The 22,038-nt window shown below is 34.8% G+C and overlaps 1 protein-coding gene across 5 annotated transcripts in view; it reads left to right on the forward strand.

The window, feature by feature from the left end:
- The window catches only part of PCCA (propionyl-CoA carboxylase subunit alpha), a 330,692-nt gene that overhangs the window by 98,603 nt on the left and 210,051 nt on the right, over nucleotides 1-22,038 (forward strand). For all 5 annotated transcript variants that reach the window (XR_012511757.1, XM_010959668.3, XM_074378474.1 and 2 more), the window contains exons 8-9: nucleotides 5,890-5,926; nucleotides 19,484-19,562. Coding sequence is in view for 4 of the 5 variants with exons in the window: in XM_010959668.3 (XP_010957970.2) it covers nucleotides 5,890-5,926; nucleotides 19,484-19,562 (116 nt within the window). In the remaining variant the exon portion in view is untranslated. The remainder of the gene's footprint in view (nucleotides 1-5,889; nucleotides 5,927-19,483; nucleotides 19,563-22,038) is intronic.

Raw genomic sequence — 22,038 nt, forward strand, 5'->3', positions numbered from 1 at the left:
TTGAAATGCACCTACTTTCTACTATTTTTCAGTATAAATTAAACTTGTGGCCCTTCATTTTGAAAACTTATTGCCATGTAAAGTCTGATTTTTTATGTGTACTTATAAATTTTTAGAAAATATTTAAATATTTATTTATTAAGAAAATTTTTTTTAATGGAGGTACTGGAGATTGAACCCAGGACCACATGCATACTAAGCATGCACTCTACCACTGAGCTATATACCCTCTCCCCTGACTTTTTAATAATGAAATATTTATTTAAAAAATTACTATTTGGGTAGCACTATATATTTTTTTAAAGAGTAGGTTTTGTGAAACTTAAGTTTCAGAATTTGAAATTGTATGATACAGTGAAAAAAGTTCTTGACTGAGAATAAAGAAATGAGGGTAAATATTGGACTTGGTTTTGCCCACTGTCAACAATATTTCAAGTGTACTTTGTTTTAAAGTGGAGCAAAATTCAAGCCTATCTGGTTCTTGAACCCCTGCTCAGAACTGCTGCCTGGTACTTCCTTGCTGTATATCACTTAGATTTGTGAATCTGAACAAGCCATTACATCTCCTTGGATATAGGGTCACTTACTTCTAATGTTGATGCTCCTGAGATGAGTAGTGCTGTTGGCATTGGAGTAGGTCATTTAGAAGATTGTCTTATTGCTACGGACTTATTTCTGTGGATGCTGATGGATAGTTGTTTATTCATTCAACAAATAATGTGTTGGTTGTGCCGATTTGCTAAGCTCTGGGGATTCAGTAGAGAGCAAGAGAGAGCTGATCATTGCTCTCATGGAGATTAAATGTGACAGGGGCTGTCATAATTGAAGGACAGAGTGTAATGTGATCACATAGCAGTGGCACCTAACCTGGAATAGGATTGGAAAGGCTTTCTAAAGAAAGTGACATTTAGGTGAAACTTCAAACATGCGCCCCTTAGGTTAAGAGAAAATGGTAATTTTTCTCTCACCTAGACTACTGCTTCCCAGCTGGACTCCTCACATCCCTCTCACCTCTTTCTAAAATACTCATTTGTTCATTCTTTCATTCAACAGCCGTTTCTTGAATGTGCCAGGCACTGTTCTAGGCATTTAAAATATATTCTTTATTGACACAACATTGTAAACTGACTATAACGCAATAAAATATATATATATCCTTGGACCAACTAGACAGAGGTTTTAGCCCTTTAGGAGCTTACATTTTACTGGGGTCAAGGATACAGAGTGTAGAGAATATACAAAATAATAATGATAAGTAAATCATATGCTAAAATTCTTCAAAATGCAGCCAGAGTGTGGCCCCTTGTGGTTTTTTTTTTTGCTCTTGGCTGAAGTTCATTCTTTTTATGGTGGTCATTGAGGCCTTGTTTAACTCTACTGTAGGCTCACTCTTCAGGCCCCAGCCACCTTGACTGTGTTTTGTTAGGTCTCTTTTCAAAGTTACTACATCTGAGAAGTCTCCTGGAACTCTGTTTTTGAATTAGAGATCCCCTGTTGTCACACGCCTTTTTTACTTCTGCAACATGCATCTCGATAATGATTTCTTAGCTGCTGTACAGTCATATTTAAAGTCTGTTTTTTCGTCTAGACTGTCAATTCCATGAGGGCAGTGATGGTGCCTTTCTTGTTCCCTCCTTTTCTCCTGAATCTTCAGGGCTTAGTATGTGACATAAGGCAAGGAGAGTTGGTTTGGTGAAAGGAGGTGGAGGAGAAGGGAGTTCAGGCTGAATGGGCAGAATGTGTGAAGGCTGGGGAGAGGGCCTAGGCTTTGTGATGGGGAGTCAAGTGTGAGGAGGAGAGGAACTAGGGATGAGACAGGTGGCTCAGGCAGGCAGGCAGAATAAAGCATTGAAAACAAGCTGAGGAATTTTAGTTTGGGTCTAACGCAATGGGGAGTCATGAAAAGTTTAAGCAGATTCTAAGAATATTTTGTTTTGATAACATTTAGTGCCCTGGAAATCACTAATTAGATAATTCGAATAATTCCTTCAAGTGTGGCTGATTTAATTTTTAAATTATGAAAGTAGTAGGAAGTAAGAAATTTTTTATCTTTATGGTGAAAAAAAGTTCAGTGTGTCCCTAAGGGTATGCAGTGATAAGTAATAGTTCCCCTTTTCTCCAACCCTCAGTGCTATTGTTGAGCAGTAACTCAAGCTGAGTTTTTAAAATATGTCCCTACATAAGCTTTTATGAGCATTCAAATTTATTTTTCTGTTTAATGTAGATAGAGTCATACATATATATCCTACAACTTTCTTTCCCCCCCACAATGTATACTATATTTTGCATATCTTAAGAATCATCTTCTTAAACCTGAACATAAGTCATCCTTTTGCATGGAGCCAAGGTATAGGGAACCCTGGACTGAATCCCGTGAGGCCCTGTCTGCACTGGCTGTGCCTGCCACTCGGCCTGCATCCTGTCCTTTTCTGCCACTTCCTTACTGGGCTTCAGTACCTTTCTAATCCGAGATTTTCATCCATGTTGTTCCTCTTGTCTAGAATTCTTTCTTCTTCATCTTCCCATGGCAGCCAGCTATTGGAATCATCAGATTTTAGTTTAAATTTTACTTTGAAAGGACCCTGTCTGAGCAGTCTGTCTAAAACAGTTTCTCTATGTCTCTCTCTCTGTACTGTTTGTTTCCATTGTAGTATTTATTTCAATTCTCAGTTGATTTGTTTACTCTTTTCTGTATTAGGCTGTAAGTTCCATGGGGGCAGAAATGATTTCATGTCATATCACCCACGAAATATTTATTGAATTAATGCACAAATGGATGAATAAGAACATATGGATCAATCTCATTCTTTTTAAAGGCTGTTTCATATTCTATTTTAGTATGTGTACCATTTACAGTGCCAGTTCCCTATTCAAGGTCTTTTAAGTTGTCTTATCAAAACACCACCAACAAATTGAAAATAGTAAATGTCTTTACATATATCTCTTCTTGTGCACGCATGTGAGTATGTATATAGGATAACTTCCCCAGAATGAAATTTCTGGGTCAGAAGATGTATGTCCTCAAACTTTGATAGATACTGACAATTTCTTTTTAAAAAGAAACTAACCTGAAACTAACACAACATTGTAAATCAACTATACTTCAATAAAAAAATTTAAAACAAGAAAGGTATGATGGAGCAATCATACTTCTAATAATTTCTCATTTGAATGACGTTTTATAGAATTTTGGGAGGGAAACCGATTATTGAGTTAATAAAATTAATTGCAACCCCCACCCCTGCAATTGCACCATTTTATACTCCACCCAGCAGTGAGAGTGGTGCTTGTTCGCCTTCAGGTCACCACTCCTGGCAGTTATCAAACTTTAGTAGATGAAAAGTGGTGTCTCACTGTTTTAATTTGTATGTGTATAATTATGACTGAACATATTGAACACATTTTTTATGTTATCTTTTTGAATTTCATTTTATGTAAACTTATTTAATCCTTTGCCCATTTTTCCTGATGATTGTTGGTCTTTTTCTTGTTGATTCAATTTTTTTATTACAAAAATTTTTTCTACCTGTAGTCCTACAGGGAAGTTACCCTATGTGATGTGCCAGTGCCAGTGAATTTGGAGCAATATAGGCTTCTTTATCTCTTTAAAAGTAGTTTAAATGGCCTCATAATAAAACTAAATGTGCTGGAAGAACATATTGGAGCTAGGTATATTTAATAGTTTATTGTTGAAACTGATAATAGAGTTTTTTTTTTAATGTCTACTACATAATAAATTCTCCATAAAATATTTTGGGTTGATGAATGACAAGTGAAAAATAAATTTTTAAGACAATTTGATTTTACTTGGAAGTTCATTTAGTAAAGTTTGCTTTTCATAGTAAGAAAACTTAAGTATACCAGTAAGTTAAAAGACAGGATTGTTTTGTGGCAGTTTATAGAAGTGTTGGATTTGTTGCCTCTAAAGACTTTTTAGAAGTTTTGCTTTGTGTAAATTTTATATCTCTTTCTCTGTACACACATACATCCATAATGTGTATATATAAAAAACATGTTAAAATATTACTAAGGAACTAACATTTGCCTGGTGGTTCTCTCAAGGTAATGAACCTTTTAGACAGCAGGTTTTTTTTTTCCTCTTTGAATATCTTTTGTAAATATATTATTACACGTTTGAAAGAAGAGACATGTTAAAAAGTTTCCTTCTCGGCGTCTTATAATCCAGTCTCCATCAGCCAGCACTCTTCCTGTATTTTGTTCGCGAGGCACTAATTGTCCGCATTTGGCAGGTTTAACACTTCCTGACAGAGAGGCTATTAAGGGGAAGTATTCTCTAATAACTGTCACTGGCTTGAACAAAGAACCTTCAAACTCAATGTGTGGAAACCACTAACATTCTTAAATGACCCTTTTCATGGATTTTTAAGCTAAAATTTGGAGAATGTAGGGTCAGTGAAAACAGCAAGGTGTAATAAAGCAGTAAACCTCGATTTTTCAGGGGGCGGGTAGAATGGGAGATATAGATTTATCTCTGACTTGAAAACAATTGTTATTTGGAAAATCTCATTAGCAGATGTGACTGCTTGGAGTAAAAAAAAAAAAAGACTTAAAACTGATGTCGCTTTCAGGACTGCTTTGAACTTAACAAGCACCTATTTGTGGAGCAGACTGGCTAATGAAAGGAAATTAAATTTTTCTGACAACTTCCCCTGCCAACCTCCTTATTCAGGGGATGTTATTAGGTACTGAAGACTTTTAAGGAAGATTTTTTTTTTATTAGACATGAATGAACCAGTTATAAACAACCCCCGCCCCCCATTTTCGGAAAGGATTCTGACACGGTCACTCTACATTTTTAAAGTATTAGCTTAAAAGCTTAAAAAATACCAGCCTTTACTTTGATATTTTAAAGTTGTTTTCTGAAAATTCAGGCACCCTTACCAGCTAGTGGTTTCAAAACGTTATTGTCATTCCTGTGATAGTTTAGTTTATGTTACTGAAGTGTTAAAAAAAATTAAATTTACTAGGAGGCTTGGATTTGACACCTTTTCAGCTTTCTCTTTACTGTTATATTGGGGAAATCTATCAAGAGTGCCCTATGTTGAGCATGTTAGGTAAGAGTTAATGATCAGTCAAATGGTTTAGATTCAAAGGAAGTTTTTGTCTGTTTAGAAGCATTAGTTGATATTTAGCAGTAACTAATCCTTACATTCATAAACTCTTGCCTTGTTCTGTTTTAGAATGTATTTTGTTTCCTTGGCTTTTTGTAAGTTTTCCCCCTACTAGTTGGTTCGTTGAATTTAAGATCTTAATTTATGTTACCAAGATATAACTGGTAAAGGTAAACTGTACTGATGAAAAGGGTGAAATTAAAGAAAAAAAAGAAAGAAAAAGTAATGGAGATTACTGAAGTACTTTTGGGGGGGGTACAATTGGCAATTCCTATAGATACTGGAAGTTTACTTTTTTATTTCTGGAAAATCTACTGAGCCTCTCCCAAACAATAGAGAATCCACTCCCCCTGCTGACAGAAACAAGGAAAACATGACATGTAAGTATCAGAGACTGGAACAAGCTGGCTGTAGACAAGCTTTAATGATGTGATTTATGATTCAGTATTGATTGTAAACATCTAAATTCTGCCGTTAAATTCCAGCAACTGCACCAGATCATTTGGCAATTCTGGTAGTGCTTCCTGCCAGCTCATTTCAAACTGCTTTGAGTTTCTTAATATAATAATGATGAGGTAGAATTTACATTCCACTTATGGTATTAATTTTACATTTCTCTGAATGAAAAGAGTTAGAAGGTTGTAAAATTGAACATTAAATGAATCAGAGGAGACAGTAGTGCAATATATGACTGCCCTAAAGACATTGTGCAATGGCTGATGGGATTAATGTTGGGTCTCATTTCCTGCTTTTACAGGATGCAGATGAAGCTGTCAGAATTGCAAGGGAAATTGGTAAGTTCTTCAATTACCTTTGGTAGAGTTTCTGTGACTTTCAGCAGATACGGTTGAGTAAACGTGTAATTCGTAATTCCCATAGAGCAAATAATATTTTAATGGTTTCAGGCTTCTGATTACTTGTTCCTCTGGAAGAATTTATCAGCTGAATTACCATATTCTATTATTAAAGTGAATTTTAAAGAGTAATTTAACCTAAATTATAGCTTTTTTGTAAGATGAAATCACTAGCTAATTAAAAGAAGGAATTGTCTTAAGAGTTCCTGAGATTAGATGTAAGTTTATATGTATATGTAGTTGAATATAACTTACTGAAGTTAAGAACATACGATTAAAAGGAAGATGTCATATTTGACAAGGCTTTTCAAGTTTTTACCTTTACCTTTTTCTAAGATGTTAAATATCAACTTAATAATCTTGCTAGGAAAGAGAAAATAGAATGTGAGAAATTAGAACAGAATATTCTAAACTGGAGTAAAAGGTAAACTGAAGGATATTTTAATGACTGTTTTGCTTGCCTGTTTTATATATAATTGTACTGGGGCAGTGCTTCCTGACTTACTTTCAAAAATATTCCTGGCATTCTTGGCAACTGTTGTATTTTCAGCATCTGCTGATTAAGAAAATGCATGAGGGCATGCTGTTATCATGGATTAGTGATGCTTTTAAAAAAACTTGACAATTTTGTTAATCAGTTACTATTTGTTTACATTTGACAGAAATCTGTAAGTATATGAGAGAAATTAGGCCATGCTCAGTAGTCAGGAAGTCACAGCATTTTAAGCATTCCTGCAGTGTGAGGGCCAAGCTTTTCAGTACCCCACATTAACATTTCTTAAGTCTTGTTTTCTCATTAAGATTGATTATTTAGGATTATTTTATTCATCTGGAGAGCAGTTTGCTTTGGCTGACTTGAATGATATAGGTCCTGGACTTAAGACCGAGCCCTAGAAAATCTTGTTTTATCTGACTATAGCATCTCTTCATTAATCATTTCTTCAGACTCATCAACAGTTTCAAAAAAAGTGAGCACTTCACAGGGATTTGCTAGATTGCTGAGTAGGTTGGGCTGCATGGAACTGATTTGTGGTTTATGTCTTTGAGAAAATCAGAAGCTTCTCTCTGTAGTTTGAAATCACTGGCATTCCACATAGCCTAAGAGTCTGTAACATACCTGCTAGCTTTTGAGACTTTCCTAATATAATTTTATTCTGGTGTATACTTTTAAATTTCAGAAGTCATCTTTCTAATTCTAGTTTAGATACTGTTATTATCTACATGATAGGATGTAATAATACTATTATTACAATTGAAACTACATAAAAAGGACAGAATATTCAGAGGAATTTAGAGAAATAAAAATGATTAGAAGAAAATCTTGATTGCTTGGTGTGTCACAATTTGAGTTATGAATCCTCAGCTCTTGAGAATTCCTTCTGTATAAATGGCAGATTGCTTTGCTTGCTCTTTCATGTCTTGTCTTCTACTTTTTTTAAAAAAAATAATCTGTGACCTCATCACTTGGCTTTCCTTCCTTAATTTTTCAACCCTGTGCTTAAATCCCTTCTTTTTTTTTTTTTTTTTAAACACTACTGAGGGTACCTAATTCAATTTAAGGCTCTTTTCTTTATATTTGGGCACATCCTTTATGATCCTTCCTCTTTCCTATCTTTCCTGTAATTCTTCCCCAGTTGCTCCTTCTCATTTGTGAGAATGAATAATCACAATCGTGGCTGTTAAGTATAAGAGTGCTAAGTGTTTTGCTTATGCTGAAAGAAAGGGAAGTCATAAAATTTGAGGTGAAATAAAACAAAATAAAGAACCAGGGTCATCAGCTTTATAAAGCTTTTGGAATTTCCCTGAAAACCCCTTCTGAATCACTACGGAAACCTCCCATAAAACCTTTACCATCAAGAGCCAGCTTCTAAAAGGGGTGAAATTACATATTTTAAAGTTTCTTGATCTTTTTTTATTGTTTGGTGATTCATCAGTTTTGTTTTCTACTAATTTTATTGAGATACATCACATTTTAACTACGCTATGATTTTGAGGAGCTTTTGTTAGTTTGTCTAAGCGTTGAGTTGAACATTGATTCCCTGGGAAGGTCTGTTCCTATAACTGAATTATAGTCAAACCTTTTAACGTATCCATTTGTAGGTTGTGGATGGTCACATATTCATAAATTTCTGTTTTACTTCCTTCTGTGTTACATGGTGAAAATAAAATTGATCATCTTTTCTGTGGTTTCCTCCTCTCTCACATCTTTCTTTTCTGGAAACAGGGATCTGTGCTGCCAAAGGAGAAACTACTGCTTTGAGCATTGATGAATTAGGTTCCTTTTGCATAATAGTAGCTCTTGTTTATGGAGCATTTTTTCCATGTAGCAGGCACTTTGTGAGTGTTATTTCTAATGCTAATTCTTGGGTTAATTATTTTCGTTTACATTTAAGAAACTAAGGATTAGAAATGGTAAGTAATTTGCTCAAGGTCACAGAACTACTGAGTGGTGGGCTGCTTTAAATTTTGGTTCTTTCAGCTCCAAAGGCCATGGATTTTTCAGTATACTTTGGTAACCTAATGGGATTAGAGGATGAGAGCTGAAATTTGAGTTACCACTTTGTGTGAAATAGTATAAGGTACTTAAACATGTTATATGTGGAATTTAAGAATCAGACAGCCTCTTATCGTTGACGGGGTGAGAGACAGTTAAGACTTAATATGTTACTTCTGTGTACTTGTTTTTGGTTTTCCTTGTCACCCTCATTCTCGCTCCTGATTTTTTCCCTTTGACCTCTCTCAGTTTAGAGATACAAGGCTATTGATACCCAGTTTATCTTTAACTGAAGAGATAGATAACAGTAATCAGTGAGCTGGATTTGCATTAAAGTTTGATCTTTTTACTGGATCAAAGGTCCTTAATACAATCAAGTCAAAATTTATTCTTAAAAGAGAAAGAACTTGTAAATCTAAAACTTGTCCTTTAATGGCTTCCAGATTATTCTGGTTCTTTTCTTTTGCCTGTTTTTATCACAGTCCAGTCATGCCCAATTTAAGTAAAATTTTTTGGTCCTCAGGTCTACCGTACTCCAAACCTGATTCTCCCACAGTTCCTACATCTCAGTAAATGTCACTTCATTCACTCTGGCTAAAGCTAAAACCCGAGATCTATCCTTTCCTCTGTCATCCTATTGTCAGTCTGTCAATGGATACTGTCAATTCTTCATTCAGAATATCTCCCATATTCACTACTCACTATCTTGACTAACAACACTCTCCTCCAAACTACCATTGTTCTTGCAGGGACTCTGATAATAGTTTCTCTACTTCTTAAACACTTCAAAGCCATTCTTCACATAGCAGTCAGTGTGATTTTTTGAAACTCTAAATAATAAGGACACACCCAATCCCTTCTTTACACCCTTTGCACGTAGAGAAAATCAAAATTCCTTACCCTGACTACAACCTCGATTGATTTGACCCCTGCCTTTCTCCCCAGTCTCATTGTATACTACTCCTTTCCTCGTTTGCCATACTTCAGTTACACTGGCTTTCTTGAACACACAAAACTTAAGGGCCTTTAAAATAAGATTTTTTGGAGGGGAGGAGGGAAACCTGGAATATCTTCACATAGATGTCTCCTTGTAGCCTTTTATATCTTGGCTTAAATGTCATGTCTCCAAGAGAAGACATTCTAATATTACCACTCAGTGATTCTGTTTTATAACTCTATTCTAACTCTGTGCATAGTACTCATGACTTTTGGATATTTTTCTTGTTTGTTAACTTTTTATTCAATACATTATTTTGAAAAATTTCAATCATACAACATTCTGAAAGAATTATACAGTGTGTACTTATATACCCACTGTTATCTTTTGCTAGATTTGGTTTATCATTTATCTGTCCATTTGTTAATCTTAATTTTGGTGTATTTCAAAGTACATTGCAGATATCAGTATGCATCCCACTAAACACTTCAACATACGTGTCATTAACTTAATTCAGTGTTTGTATACAATTTGGTTATTTTGAGGCAAAATTTGTATGCAGTAACTTGAATAAGTCTTAAGTATGTACTTGCTGATTTTGATATATGCATACCCAATCTGTGTAACCCCAAACTCCACCAAGATATTGGACATTACTATCATTCTAGAAAGTTCCTTCATGTTAGTCTTCACCCCCACCAAATTTGGAGGTGATCTGTTCTAAATTTTTATACTAAATATTGGATTTTTAAAAAATGAGATAGAGTTTAAATAGTATAAAATTCAGCCTTTCAAAGTGTACAATTCAATGTTTTTTTTAGTATATTCATAGAATTAATGAGCCATCACCACTGTCTAATTCCAGAACATTTTCATTACACCCCCAAAGAACTCTTTATCCATTAATATTCAGTGCTTATTTCCCAGCCCCTGGCAAACACCAATTTACTTTCTGTACCAAACAACAAAGACCTAAAATATATGAAGTAAACATTGACAGAATTGAAAGGAGAAATATAGGGTTCTACAATAATAGTTGGGGACTTCAGTAGTACACTTTAAATAATGAGACCATCTACAGAGAGGCTCAGTAAGGAAGTAGAGATCTTAAACAATACTCTAAACCAATGAGACCATATATATGTATATACATATGTATGCACACACACACACACACACGCACACATACATATATGGAACACTACACAACAGTTGAATATACATTTTTCTCAGGTAACTGTTGAAAGGAAAAGTGAAAGATTGAATGATTGAATTATGAAGAATTTTTAAAGGAAAGGAGAAAGTAAATCAAACTGGAGCAGTATCTCATAAAGTATACTGCTTGTCCTGCAGTATTCCCAGGACTTAGTTTGATATGGAAATATCCTCCTGCCCTTGTTATTGAATTATCTTGATGGGTTGCTCTTCTCTTAAAATAGTGTGGGACTCCCTGCATTAAGTAAATTCTGTTTTTGCAAATGATTGTTTTATGTTTATTTGGTTAATATTTTATTGTTGACCATGGGTTAGTTTCCTTTGTATTTCTAGTCCTTAAGACAATAGTCATTACGTAGTATTTATTTAGCAAATGGTTATTTAATGAATGACTCCAAATAGAAATGTATATGTAAGTACAGAAATGAATTAAGTACGCACACATGTTGAAGTTTTTTTTTCCCCCCACAGTATTTGACAATAATTTTCTTGCTTTTCCCTCTTAACCCCCAATTTTGTAGTGGAGATACCGGGGAAGAACAGGAATATTAAGTAAACTATGATGAACTCTCAGCAAGTAGATAAAAAAGAAAGTCTAGGGTTAGTCAAGTAAATTTAGTATATGCTTGTTAATGACTGTAACTCATCAATTCTTACTGACTGTCCTTGGAGTCATTAGGCAGGACCAATGGAAGCATTTAGGAATCTAAGATTCAAATGTGTGTCTTTTACTCAACCTTATTGCCTCACACTAATCTATGATGGCAGCATCTTCTGTTCTTTGTAAGTTAGGCTCTCCTGTATGTTTCTGCTTGATGTTAGTTTTCTGAATGCCTTGACCTCTGTCTCTGATTAGCGGGTAAGGACTGTGTCATTTTTTCTTCTCTGCTGTGGCTGTTTTCCTTTGCCTATTCTTCCCATCTTCCTTTTGGCATGGTATAACATTAAAACAAAGTTGTTCTTGGGTTGTTTTGTTTTTTTTTTTTAATTTTTATGGAAGAACAAATTGTTCATACTAAAGAGGAGTAGAAATACTTAGCTAATCCCTGAAATCTTTTATTTCCTTTATTTCATGCTGCTTAGAAAACTTTTCACATGTAGTATATGACTCTGTGGCTAAAGATATATTGAAAAAACCTTTGGAGAAAATATTACAATTGATACCTTTTTCACAATCTTATATCCTGCTAATTTATTTTCCAATTTGGTCCTCAGTAGAAGATACATTTGCTATATTTATTAAGAAATCCTAAGGAAAAATAATGTTGAAGAAAATGGTGTTAAAGTATTCTTTGCAAATCCATTAAAGATTGAAGTTTTTATTTTGCTGTTTTCCTATTATTGAAGTAATGTGGGCATTTGAGTTTAGAGTGATAGTCCCTGGGGGATGGGAACGTGTATTCTGTATCCCTTTTCTTCTTTCTTCCCCACCATCAGTCGGGTACTTATATTTTCCTTTATTACTCCAATATACACATTTTGGATTTAAGCATAATTTCACAGGTTTTCTCTCTGTATTTTACCATGTCATATTTATTGCAAAAGTTTCTGCATAATGTTCAGACATTAATGTAAAGCATTAAGCCTTTGGTTTTTGTTTGGAGACTTTGTTTGTGAACCTATTCTGCTCTGTCTTTACACTGAAGCATGCTTGATTTCTGATCCCTTGATCAGAGTTAGAGATCTAGTATTTTTTTGTTTGCCTGAGTAGAGGGAAACAGGTAGACAAGGTCAGTTTTTCAAAAAATGTAATTGCCTTCTTTGTCATATCAGAACAAATCATGTCGTGTGTTGGTTTACTTTAGCTTGTAACACAGCTTGATTTTATCTTTCTGTGTATAATGTTAGTTCATTCTTACTTGAACTAAATATGTTTATATAGTTATTTATGTATTTATGTGTGTGTATGGCCATCGTAGGCAAAATATCCTGTGCCCAATTGATGTGGTTTCATTTTCCAGTGGGAAAAAGTCATTGATAATAAGGATCACCTCCAGGTGTCTCTTTAGGAGATTATATATATCTACAGTAGTAGAGATACAAATAACTCATAATTGGATTGCAACACATAGATGTTCACATTCTAGTTACTGGATAATTATAGACTGCTGATAGTATTGATGCAAATGTGAATCACCTCAGACTGAAGTGTGCTATCCCAAAGATATGCCAAAACTAAATTGATAATGATAAAACTAATGATATCTTGGTTGTTTCTGGGTTTTGGCGATTATGAATGAAGCTGCTGTAAACATTTGTGCACAGGTTTTTGTACGGATGTAAATTTTTAATTCAATTGAGTAAATACCCAAGACTACAACCGCTGGGTCATATATAGGTGGGATCACTTGACATTCCCACCATCAGTTAGTAAGTGTTCCTGTTGCTCTGCATCTTTGATAGCATTTGGTGGTGTCAGTATTTTGGGTATTAGCCATTCTAATAGGCTTGTAGTAGTATCTCATTGTTTTTTTAATTTGCATTTCCCTGATGAGGTGATGTTGAGCATCTTTTCATATGCTTATTTGCCATCTGTGCAGCTTCTTTGTTAAGATGTCCAGACTTTTTACTCATTTGTTAAATTGGGTTATTATTGTTGAATTTTAAGAGTCTATATATTTTAGATACAAGTTCTTTATCAGATATGTGTTTTGCAGATATTTTCTCTTAGTCTGTGACTTGTGTGTGCATTCTGTTGTGTTTTTGCAGAGCAGATGTGTTTAATTTTAATTAAGTCTAATTTATCAATGTTTTTCTTTCATGGATTGTGCTTTTGGTGTATGTAAAAACTCATTGCCAAACCAAAGGTCACCCATATTCTCTTATTTATTTTCTAGACATTTCATTGTTTAGTATTGTATAGTTAGAGCTACGATCCACTTTGAGTTAACTTCTGAAATGTATAAGGACTGTGTCTAGATTCCTTTTTTTGCATATGGATGTCCAGTTGTTCTACTACCATTTGTTGAAGACTGTCCTTTCTCCATTGAGTTGCTTTTGCTGTCTTGTCAAAGATCAGTTGACTATGTGTGGGATTATTTCCAGGCTTTCTGTGGTATTCCATTGATTCATTTGTTTGTTCTTTTCCCAATACCATGCTGACTTCATTGCTGTAGCTTTATAGTAAGTGTTAAAGTTGGGGTAATATTAGTCTTTCAAATTTGTTATTCTCCTTTAATATTGTATTGGCCATTATGGGTTTTTTTGCTTTTCAATATAAATGTTAAAATCAGTTTGTTGACATCCACAAAATAGCTTGTTGGGATTTTGGTTGGGATTGCGTTGAATCTATTGATCAAGTTGGGGAGAATTGGTGTCACAACAATATTCAGTCTTCCTATTCATGTATATGGAATCTTTCTTCATTTATTTAGATCTTTCTTAATTTTATTCATCAGACTTTTATAATTTTCTTCATATGGATTCTATACATATTTTGTTAGATTTATGCCTAAGTATTTTATTTTTTTGGTCTTATAATGTAAATGATATTGTGTTTTTAATTTCAAATTCCAAATTTTAATTGCTGGTTTACAGGAATGCAGTCAACTTTTGTGTGTTAACCTTATATCCTGCAACTTGTTCCTGAACATTAGTTCTAGAAGATTTTTTTTTGGTGGTGATTGTTGTTAATTCTTTGAGATTTTCTTCACAGACAGTCATATTTCCCGCTAATGTTTCTTCTCAATTTGTTTGCCTTTTTCCTTGTCTTACTGCGTAAGCTAGAACCTGTAGTAGGATATAGAATAGGAGTGGTAAGAAAGGACATCTAGATCTGCACCATTAAGTATGAGGTTAACTGTAGGTTTTTTATAGATGTTCTTTATGAAGTCTAAGAAGTTTCCTTCTCTTCCTAGTTTGCCGAACTCATTGGGTGTTAGATTTTGTCAAATGCTTTTTCTGTATCTGCTGATATGATCATAAGGTTTTTCTTCTTTAGCCTGTTGAGAAGGTAGATTAACTAGTTTTTGAACGTTTTGCACACCTGGAATAAATCCCACTTGGTCATTGTATAATTCTTTTTATACATGCATTTTTTCCTTTTAGTCATTTTATTTTAAACCTCTAAATTCTATTTTTAATTTTTAAATATTTTCTATTTCTCTCCTTGTCATGATCATTTTTCCTTTAATTACTTTCTGATACTTACAGTATTTATAATAACTATAATTTATAATCATATAGTAATAGCTGTTTTAAGGTTCTTCATTTCTGGGTTTATTTCTGTTGACTGTTCTCCTTCTTTGTGGATCACATTTTGCCTATTAACATGTCTCTTTATTTTTTATTGAATTGTAGAATCGTGAATGTTGTATCATGTATTTGGATTTTGTCATTTCTATTTAAAAGATGTTAAAGTTCATTTTGTTTGATAGATAAGTTAACTAATGTTCAGATTAATACCTTTTAGGCTTTTTTTTTTTTTAAGCTTTCTTAGAGCAAATCTAGCATGGCCTTGCATGGTATTCTGATTCAACAAGTATATATTAGGCTACTTTTCTCTACGTTTTACACTTCCTGTCCGTGAGTTTATAATTTCTGTTTATTTATATCTGTGGTTCTTACATGCATGGTTTATGTATCAGTGTAAACACTTAACGTTTTAGGCAGGAGAGAGAGGTGATCTCATGTGTATGTTTGTGTGTGTGCACTCATGTGTATTTTTTTTTTTTTTAAATTTAACTGACCTAAGTGTAGTTTGATGGAACTGACTGTAGTTGTAGGGACTTCTGTTAGGAGGCTAGTATAGGAGTCCTTTAAAGAGATGGTGGTAGTTTGTATAACTGTTGTGATATCATGGAGATAAAAGTGGAGAAATTGGATTTTTTAAATAAAAGACTTTATAAGAGTTACATACCATCTAGAATCTGTAACTAAAGCACCTCCACTCCTAGAGGCTTCCTTCACTCTCCTGATATCTGAATTATCAGCGCATCATGTTGACTCTACCTCTAGAACAACCTTCAACTCTGTCTCTCTATCTCTTTATTTTTACAGCCAAGTCCAAGTCACAGCTGTCTCTCCCGTGGACCACTGCAAAAGCTTCCTAATTGGTCTCCTTCTTTCCACCTTCACCCTTTTTCAGTTTATACCTTGTGGAGCAGCCAAAGTGACATTAAAAAATTAGGATTATGTTAGGGCAGTGCCCTCTCTTATATAACATTTCCACTTATTCCTTCTGCCAAGAATATTCTGCCTTCATTGATTTTCAGAGGACTTCTTCTAGCTTGTCATTTAAGTCTCAGTTTAATCATCACTTTTCTCAGAGAAGCCCTTTCAAGGAAAAGTAACCTTAATCACCCGGAGCCATATCCCTCTGTTGTTTTTGTTATAGCAACTATCACCACTTTATGTGTTTTATGTACACACACACACACACACACACACACACAGGTGCATGCATGTTTATATATAGTTCTCCACTGGATAGTAGGTATAGCAAGTGCCATGAGAATAGATGATTTTCTGAATTGTTTGTTTTTGCATCCCCTGGAGCCAGATCAGTGTTTGGCACATAGTATCTATTCAGTAAACAGTTTTGAGTTGATGAATGGAAAATTTATGGAGGAGTTAGAAAGAGGATTGCTGCTTTATAGTGGAAAGTAAGGCACAATGTTTGCTGGGAGGAAAGGAAGCCAGACTTGTCTTGTCTTGCAGTTTAACCTGCCCTTGAAGATTGAGTACAGAAAAGTAGGAACAGAAATGTTTTAGTACTTCTAGTACTAAGTTTCTATACTTTCTTAAATATTTAACTTGTTTCTTGTATAGTGTTTAGTAGATTTCTTTCTGGAAACGTTGTGCAGAAGGGAAATAAGGAGTGGAGACTGTGCATGTTGAAGGTGGAGTGTTAGCAGGAGTGGGGCATATATCTCTGGGCCTGGGAGGGTGAGGTCTGGTGGTGGGGAGCAGACATCCAGTAAGAGGATGGTAAAGGTGAGGACAGACTTGTGAACGGCACTAGGACCTGAGTTTGTTTTTGCTTTTGTTTTTGTTTTTAAGCAGTCTTCATACCAGGAGATTGATGTCCTTTTAAAAACCTTGGAGAATTTTTTTATTCGTTTAAAATGTATGTCAACCAAAGAATATAAAATTAAAGAAATGTGTTATAGACAAAAGTTGAGCAGAGGAGTAAGTACTCCAATGGATTAAAAAAACGTGAGAGAACATTAGTGGATATTTCATACTCAGGCTGGGTAAAGTGAAGGGGAGTGATAGCCGTTAACTAGATCGTTTCTGATTTTTCTGGGAACTTTGACTTTTGACTGACTATTTATTTTCCTTTTTCTTCCATTTCCTGGCACCCCATGAATTACCTTAATTAGAGCCACAAACACAGTAAGAAAGTAGGGATGATGGGGAGGGCTTTTTGATACTATTTAACATCATCTGTGTGGAATATTCTTTTCCCTCCTTTTCAAATGGCTCGATCTCGTTTCTCCGTGGCATAATAACAGCATAAAAATGTGCACTGTCTGAAATTTAATGACTTATTTGACATAAGAAAATGAGTAGCCTACCTCACCTTTGTATTATTTCCAATTATAGCTCAAAAATTCAATTGAGTTAGTGACTATAATGTCACTCACTTCTACCAGTATCTCCCTCTCTCCCTTTTGTTTGATATTTGACTTGTTAGATTTTTGTTAGGCCAATCTCTGGGGTTATACATATTCCCAAGTCTAGTGCTTCACTGCCTCTTTTGAAGGGACTGTATTATGATTGTCTCACTATATATTGCCCTGTTGCCTAACAGTTTCTCATCTTTTCTGAACATATAGTAATTTCTGGTTGACAAATTATTTTATGTGATTTCTTTTGCCATCTAGTTCCTTGTTACCAAGGACAATTTCCCAATCATATTTTGAGCTTCACAAATCCCTATGGAGTCCAGGATCCATAGTAAATGACTAAGTTGAAATTAATACTGGAATCAGAATAACTACAATTTGCCTAATCCTCCATAGGAACTGAAAATAGTAGAGATTGGGATGTGGATCTCATACCTCTTGTGGTTTCTTGTTTACATCGATGAACAGTTTTTGATGGCGAATCGATAACATGTTTCTTTGGGGGTGAAAAAAAAGACCTTAAGTTGTTCTAAAAAGGATTTCTCAGGCATGCCACGTCTTATTTTTAGATACTGTTTCTTCACTGCTCAAAAACAAGCCAATTCTTCTTTATTGATTTCAGCCTGATTCCTGTATGTGACATTCGTTGTGAGGCGACAGCACTGAAGGAGACTAGTGCTGTTCTTGTTACTCTCAAGCAGAATCTGTAGCACGCAGCAGTGTGTAGCCTAATTTGCCCCCGATTTATGTTCTCAGCTCTCTTTTCCTCTGCCATCCTACAGATACTCTATCCTTCGACTGAACTGTTCCAGTCTTGTTTTAGACTTGTCCCGGGCTTCCCCACTTCTGTTTTGTTTCTGCTGCTCCTGCCTACAGTGTTCATATCCATCCTTCATAGCCTCGTATTAACTGTCCTTTCTATAATATGCTTTTCTTAATTCCTTTTCTCTTATGATTGTTTTCTCACCTGAATTCCCAATGAGAGAGTTCTTTGAGTACTTCCACTCTTTCTTCCTAGATTATAAGGCTCCTGATGTGAAAACAGTATGTTAATCTTTCTTGTTCTTACCGCATTTAGCATTGATTTTAAAATGCTATTCTGTGTAAATCTATCCCATATAAACATAACCAACATCAGGATTTTTAAATTGAATTAATTATGAAACACTTAGGGAGCAAGTGCCATTTTAACTAAGTTGAAGTTAAGAGTGATGTTTTGCAGTTTAGGGGTCAAAGGTCTGTGACATTTGGCCCTGCCTTGCCTTTTCCTCTGAGATCCTATAGCGAAACTTCAGTGCCATCAGAGCATCACAGGCCAGGAAGAGTCCTTTAAGGGTTTACTGACCTCCTCTGTCTTCAGAAAAGATTATAAACAAGTGGTCTCAGACATGAGTATCTGTACCTTGTCAGAAAACCTCTACACAAAGAGACTTCACAGATTTTCTTGATAAATCATTATAGATGAATCATGCTGTCAGATTTTTTACTTTATAATAACTAATCTAAATACTCCTGTTTACTAACAATGTTATTTTATTTTCTCTTATAAAACTTTATCTGGAAATGCCCTTTGTCTCAGTCCTGACTTTGTGTTTTCATAATATTACCTAGTCAAGGCATTTCATTCCCTGTTGACTGAATGAAATAGTGGGATAGCTTCTCCATTGATAGCAGCCATCTCTGTGTCTTCTGCTCCAGCCCATCATACAACAGCCATGGCTTGATTTTTCTCCAAAAACATCATGTCACATCTTACTGATAAAGCTGCAGGGGTTCCCTGTGATTTTTTTCAGATGAAAATACCCCAAGGAGCTGTAAATCATTACTTTTGAAAAAACGGATTTTAATTTGTTATGCACGCAAACAGCAGTTTTGGGGAAGAGAGAGAGAAAGAGAGGGAGGGAATGTGTGTGTATGTGTGTGTTATATGAGTTATGTAGTGCTATATAAGTTGCTTCTTGTATCTTTTTTTTTTTTTTTTTTACTGGATCTGCTTCCATTTTTGGAATCCACTGTTGAATTACTTTTTTTTCCCTTAGCTTTTATTTCATTATTGGGGACAGTATTATATTTATTGATAAAATAATCTTTTTCTTTTAAAATGATCACACACTCACTAAAAAAAAGATCATTACTATGGTGTTACTTTCCTGAATAAAGAAAGGAACTTTTAAATAAATAAGTTATTGTCTTCTGTGTTATTGAACATGTGGTCAGTTGTCATGTTCATGCATCCAAGTGATCAAAGTCTGAACTTCTGTCTAATTCTTCCCTGCTGTTAGGCTACCCTGTCATGATCAAGGCCTCAGCAGGTGGTGGTGGGAAAGGCATGCGAATCGCTTGGGATGATGAAGAGACCAGGTGAGATTCTGTCCAAAATATACTTTTGATGAAAATTGCAGTTACTGGAGTTTTAATAAACTGACAAGTAAACAGATACCAAAACCATAATGGGATTACTACAGTAATCTCTTTTAGATTAGAAATAATTGAAATTATGCAGGAAAAACTTTCTTATTTATATTTTGAAGATGATGATCCTTTTATAGAAAGGTTTTTATTTTCTTTAACATTAACAAGAGATTGTCTTTTTGTTTTTACAGTATTTTTTAAAATTACAGTCATGATTCTATCTTTTAGGCCAAATTTTCTAACATTCGGCTACGTAATTCTGAATGTGGTCCAAGAGTTGAACCAAATATATTTGAAAGTAGCCATAATTTCATCTGTTTATTACTCAGTATGCATTTGTTTCCCTTTGCTTGTCCAATAAAAGTAGTGAACTACTTTGATAATTTTATAGCATGAAATATATTTCCTTTTGAATTTGAAATTATTGTATGTCCTTTATATGCAGTGCACTCTGTTGTAAATTTAGAACACGTTCTTAGTAGTAGTTTTAGAAATCAAAAGAAACTTTTAAAACAAAATTTTAAAAAGCTAATGTATTGGTAACATCATGGTGATTAGAAAGTATTTTTTGAATATCTGCCTAGTGTGAGCAGATTTTAGGGGGCTATTCAGATTTGTATTACATACTTTCAGGTTTGGTAGCAAGTGAGATTTATGTCATTTTTTTGGAGGAGAGGGGGATGAAAAAAGACTATTGAATAATTATCATTAATGTTGCCTTTTCTGTCATTTTTCTACCCAGAAGTAATTTGGTTTTTCAAATGGTTAGTTCTGCTTTCTCCCTTTCTTTTTCTTTCTCTTTCCTTTTCCTTTCCTCCCCACTCCCTGAAATCTCTGAAAGAGGAATCTGGAGTAGTTGATGAGAATGTCATCCAGTACAGACCTAATTCAGAAATTGGGTTCTAAAGTGAACAAATAAGGTAAAAATCTCCTAGAGGCAATATATTACCCTTTAAAACCTTAGAAGACACCACATTGCAGACTTGCACAGATAATTTTAACTCTAAAGACAATTGTTTCAGAACACCATTGTTTCTTTGGCTGAGCATCAGAGAACGTAATTGGCTTTTATTGTGGGGTGATGATATGTGCCAAATACAGATCTTTAAACCCCAGTCTCACTCTCAGTGTGGCACTGATACCAGATTTTAACTGAGGTGACATCAGATTCTCCTCTCCCATCTTGCACTTACCCAGCATGAATAAACTCATTGCATGGATTGGTGATACTTGTTACTGAGATATTTGCAACTGAGAGCCTACTATGTGACAGGCCCTCTTTTAGTAAGGTTCCAGCAATACAGCAATGAACAGAGGCAGACAAAATAATCCATTTCTCCATTCAGTTTATATACTGAATCAGGAGTTCTTAACCTGTGAATTCACAGACCCATAAAATTCAGGGAAGTTCATGCAAATGGATGAGGAAAAAAAGAACACATATCTTTCATTCACCTCTAACTGGAATTCAGTATTTCCTCCAACATAGACAGACTAAAAGAGTAGTCCTATCTGTGGAACTTTTCACCCTTTAGGAAATCCCATATGTTATCTCATCACATTACAGTTATTGCAGGCGTCTCTTAAGTTACAGTGATTATTAGACTTGTCGTTGGAACTTATTAATGAATGAAGAACCACATACATGATATCCCAAATTTATTTTTGAAAAATATTTTGATACCTATATTTCAGTATAATTTGTTTCTTATGTAGTCCTGTGCGTGTTCTTTGCTACATTTTAAATCACTTTGAGCCTTATTTTGACAAGTTCTTATGATCCATGACATAAACAAAGGTCAGAAACCCCGTTCCGGTAGGAAGAAACAAACAATGAGTAAGATCAAAGTAAATCATATACTATTGTGGAAGGTGATAAGTAATATAAGAAAAATAAAGGAGGAAAGAAGAAACATGGGGCGTGTGGGAGGGAATTCCCTTCTAAACAGGATTGTCAGGATTGTCCTCACTGAGGAGACACATTTGATGAAGGTGGTAAGAGTGCTGGGAGATGAGAGTCCAGGCAAGAGAAGAGCATGTGCAGAGGTGCTGATGCTGACACAGGAGCATGTCTTGAGATCTGGGCACATTGTGGTGGCCAGGTGGTGGTGGGAGGAGTAGAAAGAGGTGGGGAGCAGATTATCTAGGACCTTGTAGGCCATTCTTAGTGAGACTAGGGGCTTTGGAGGGTCTTTAGTAGAGAAGTCATAATCATAGCATTTCAACAAATTCCTAACATTATTTCCATTTTTTGAATTACAAAAAAACTCCAAACATACAAAAAAGTGAAAGAATATAATGGACTTCTGTGTGTATCATCCACATTAAACAGTTAGCAGGATTTTGTGACTTAAATTTTAAAAGGATCACTCTGGTTGCTATCTTAGTAATAGACTTAACGGGGACAGAATCATGAACTGTGGAA

This window comes from Camelus bactrianus, chromosome 14 (genome assembly GCF_048773025.1).
Source record: "Camelus bactrianus isolate YW-2024 breed Bactrian camel chromosome 14, ASM4877302v1, whole genome shotgun sequence".
In the NCBI taxonomy this organism is placed as follows: Eukaryota; Metazoa; Chordata; class Mammalia; order Artiodactyla; family Camelidae; genus Camelus; species Camelus bactrianus.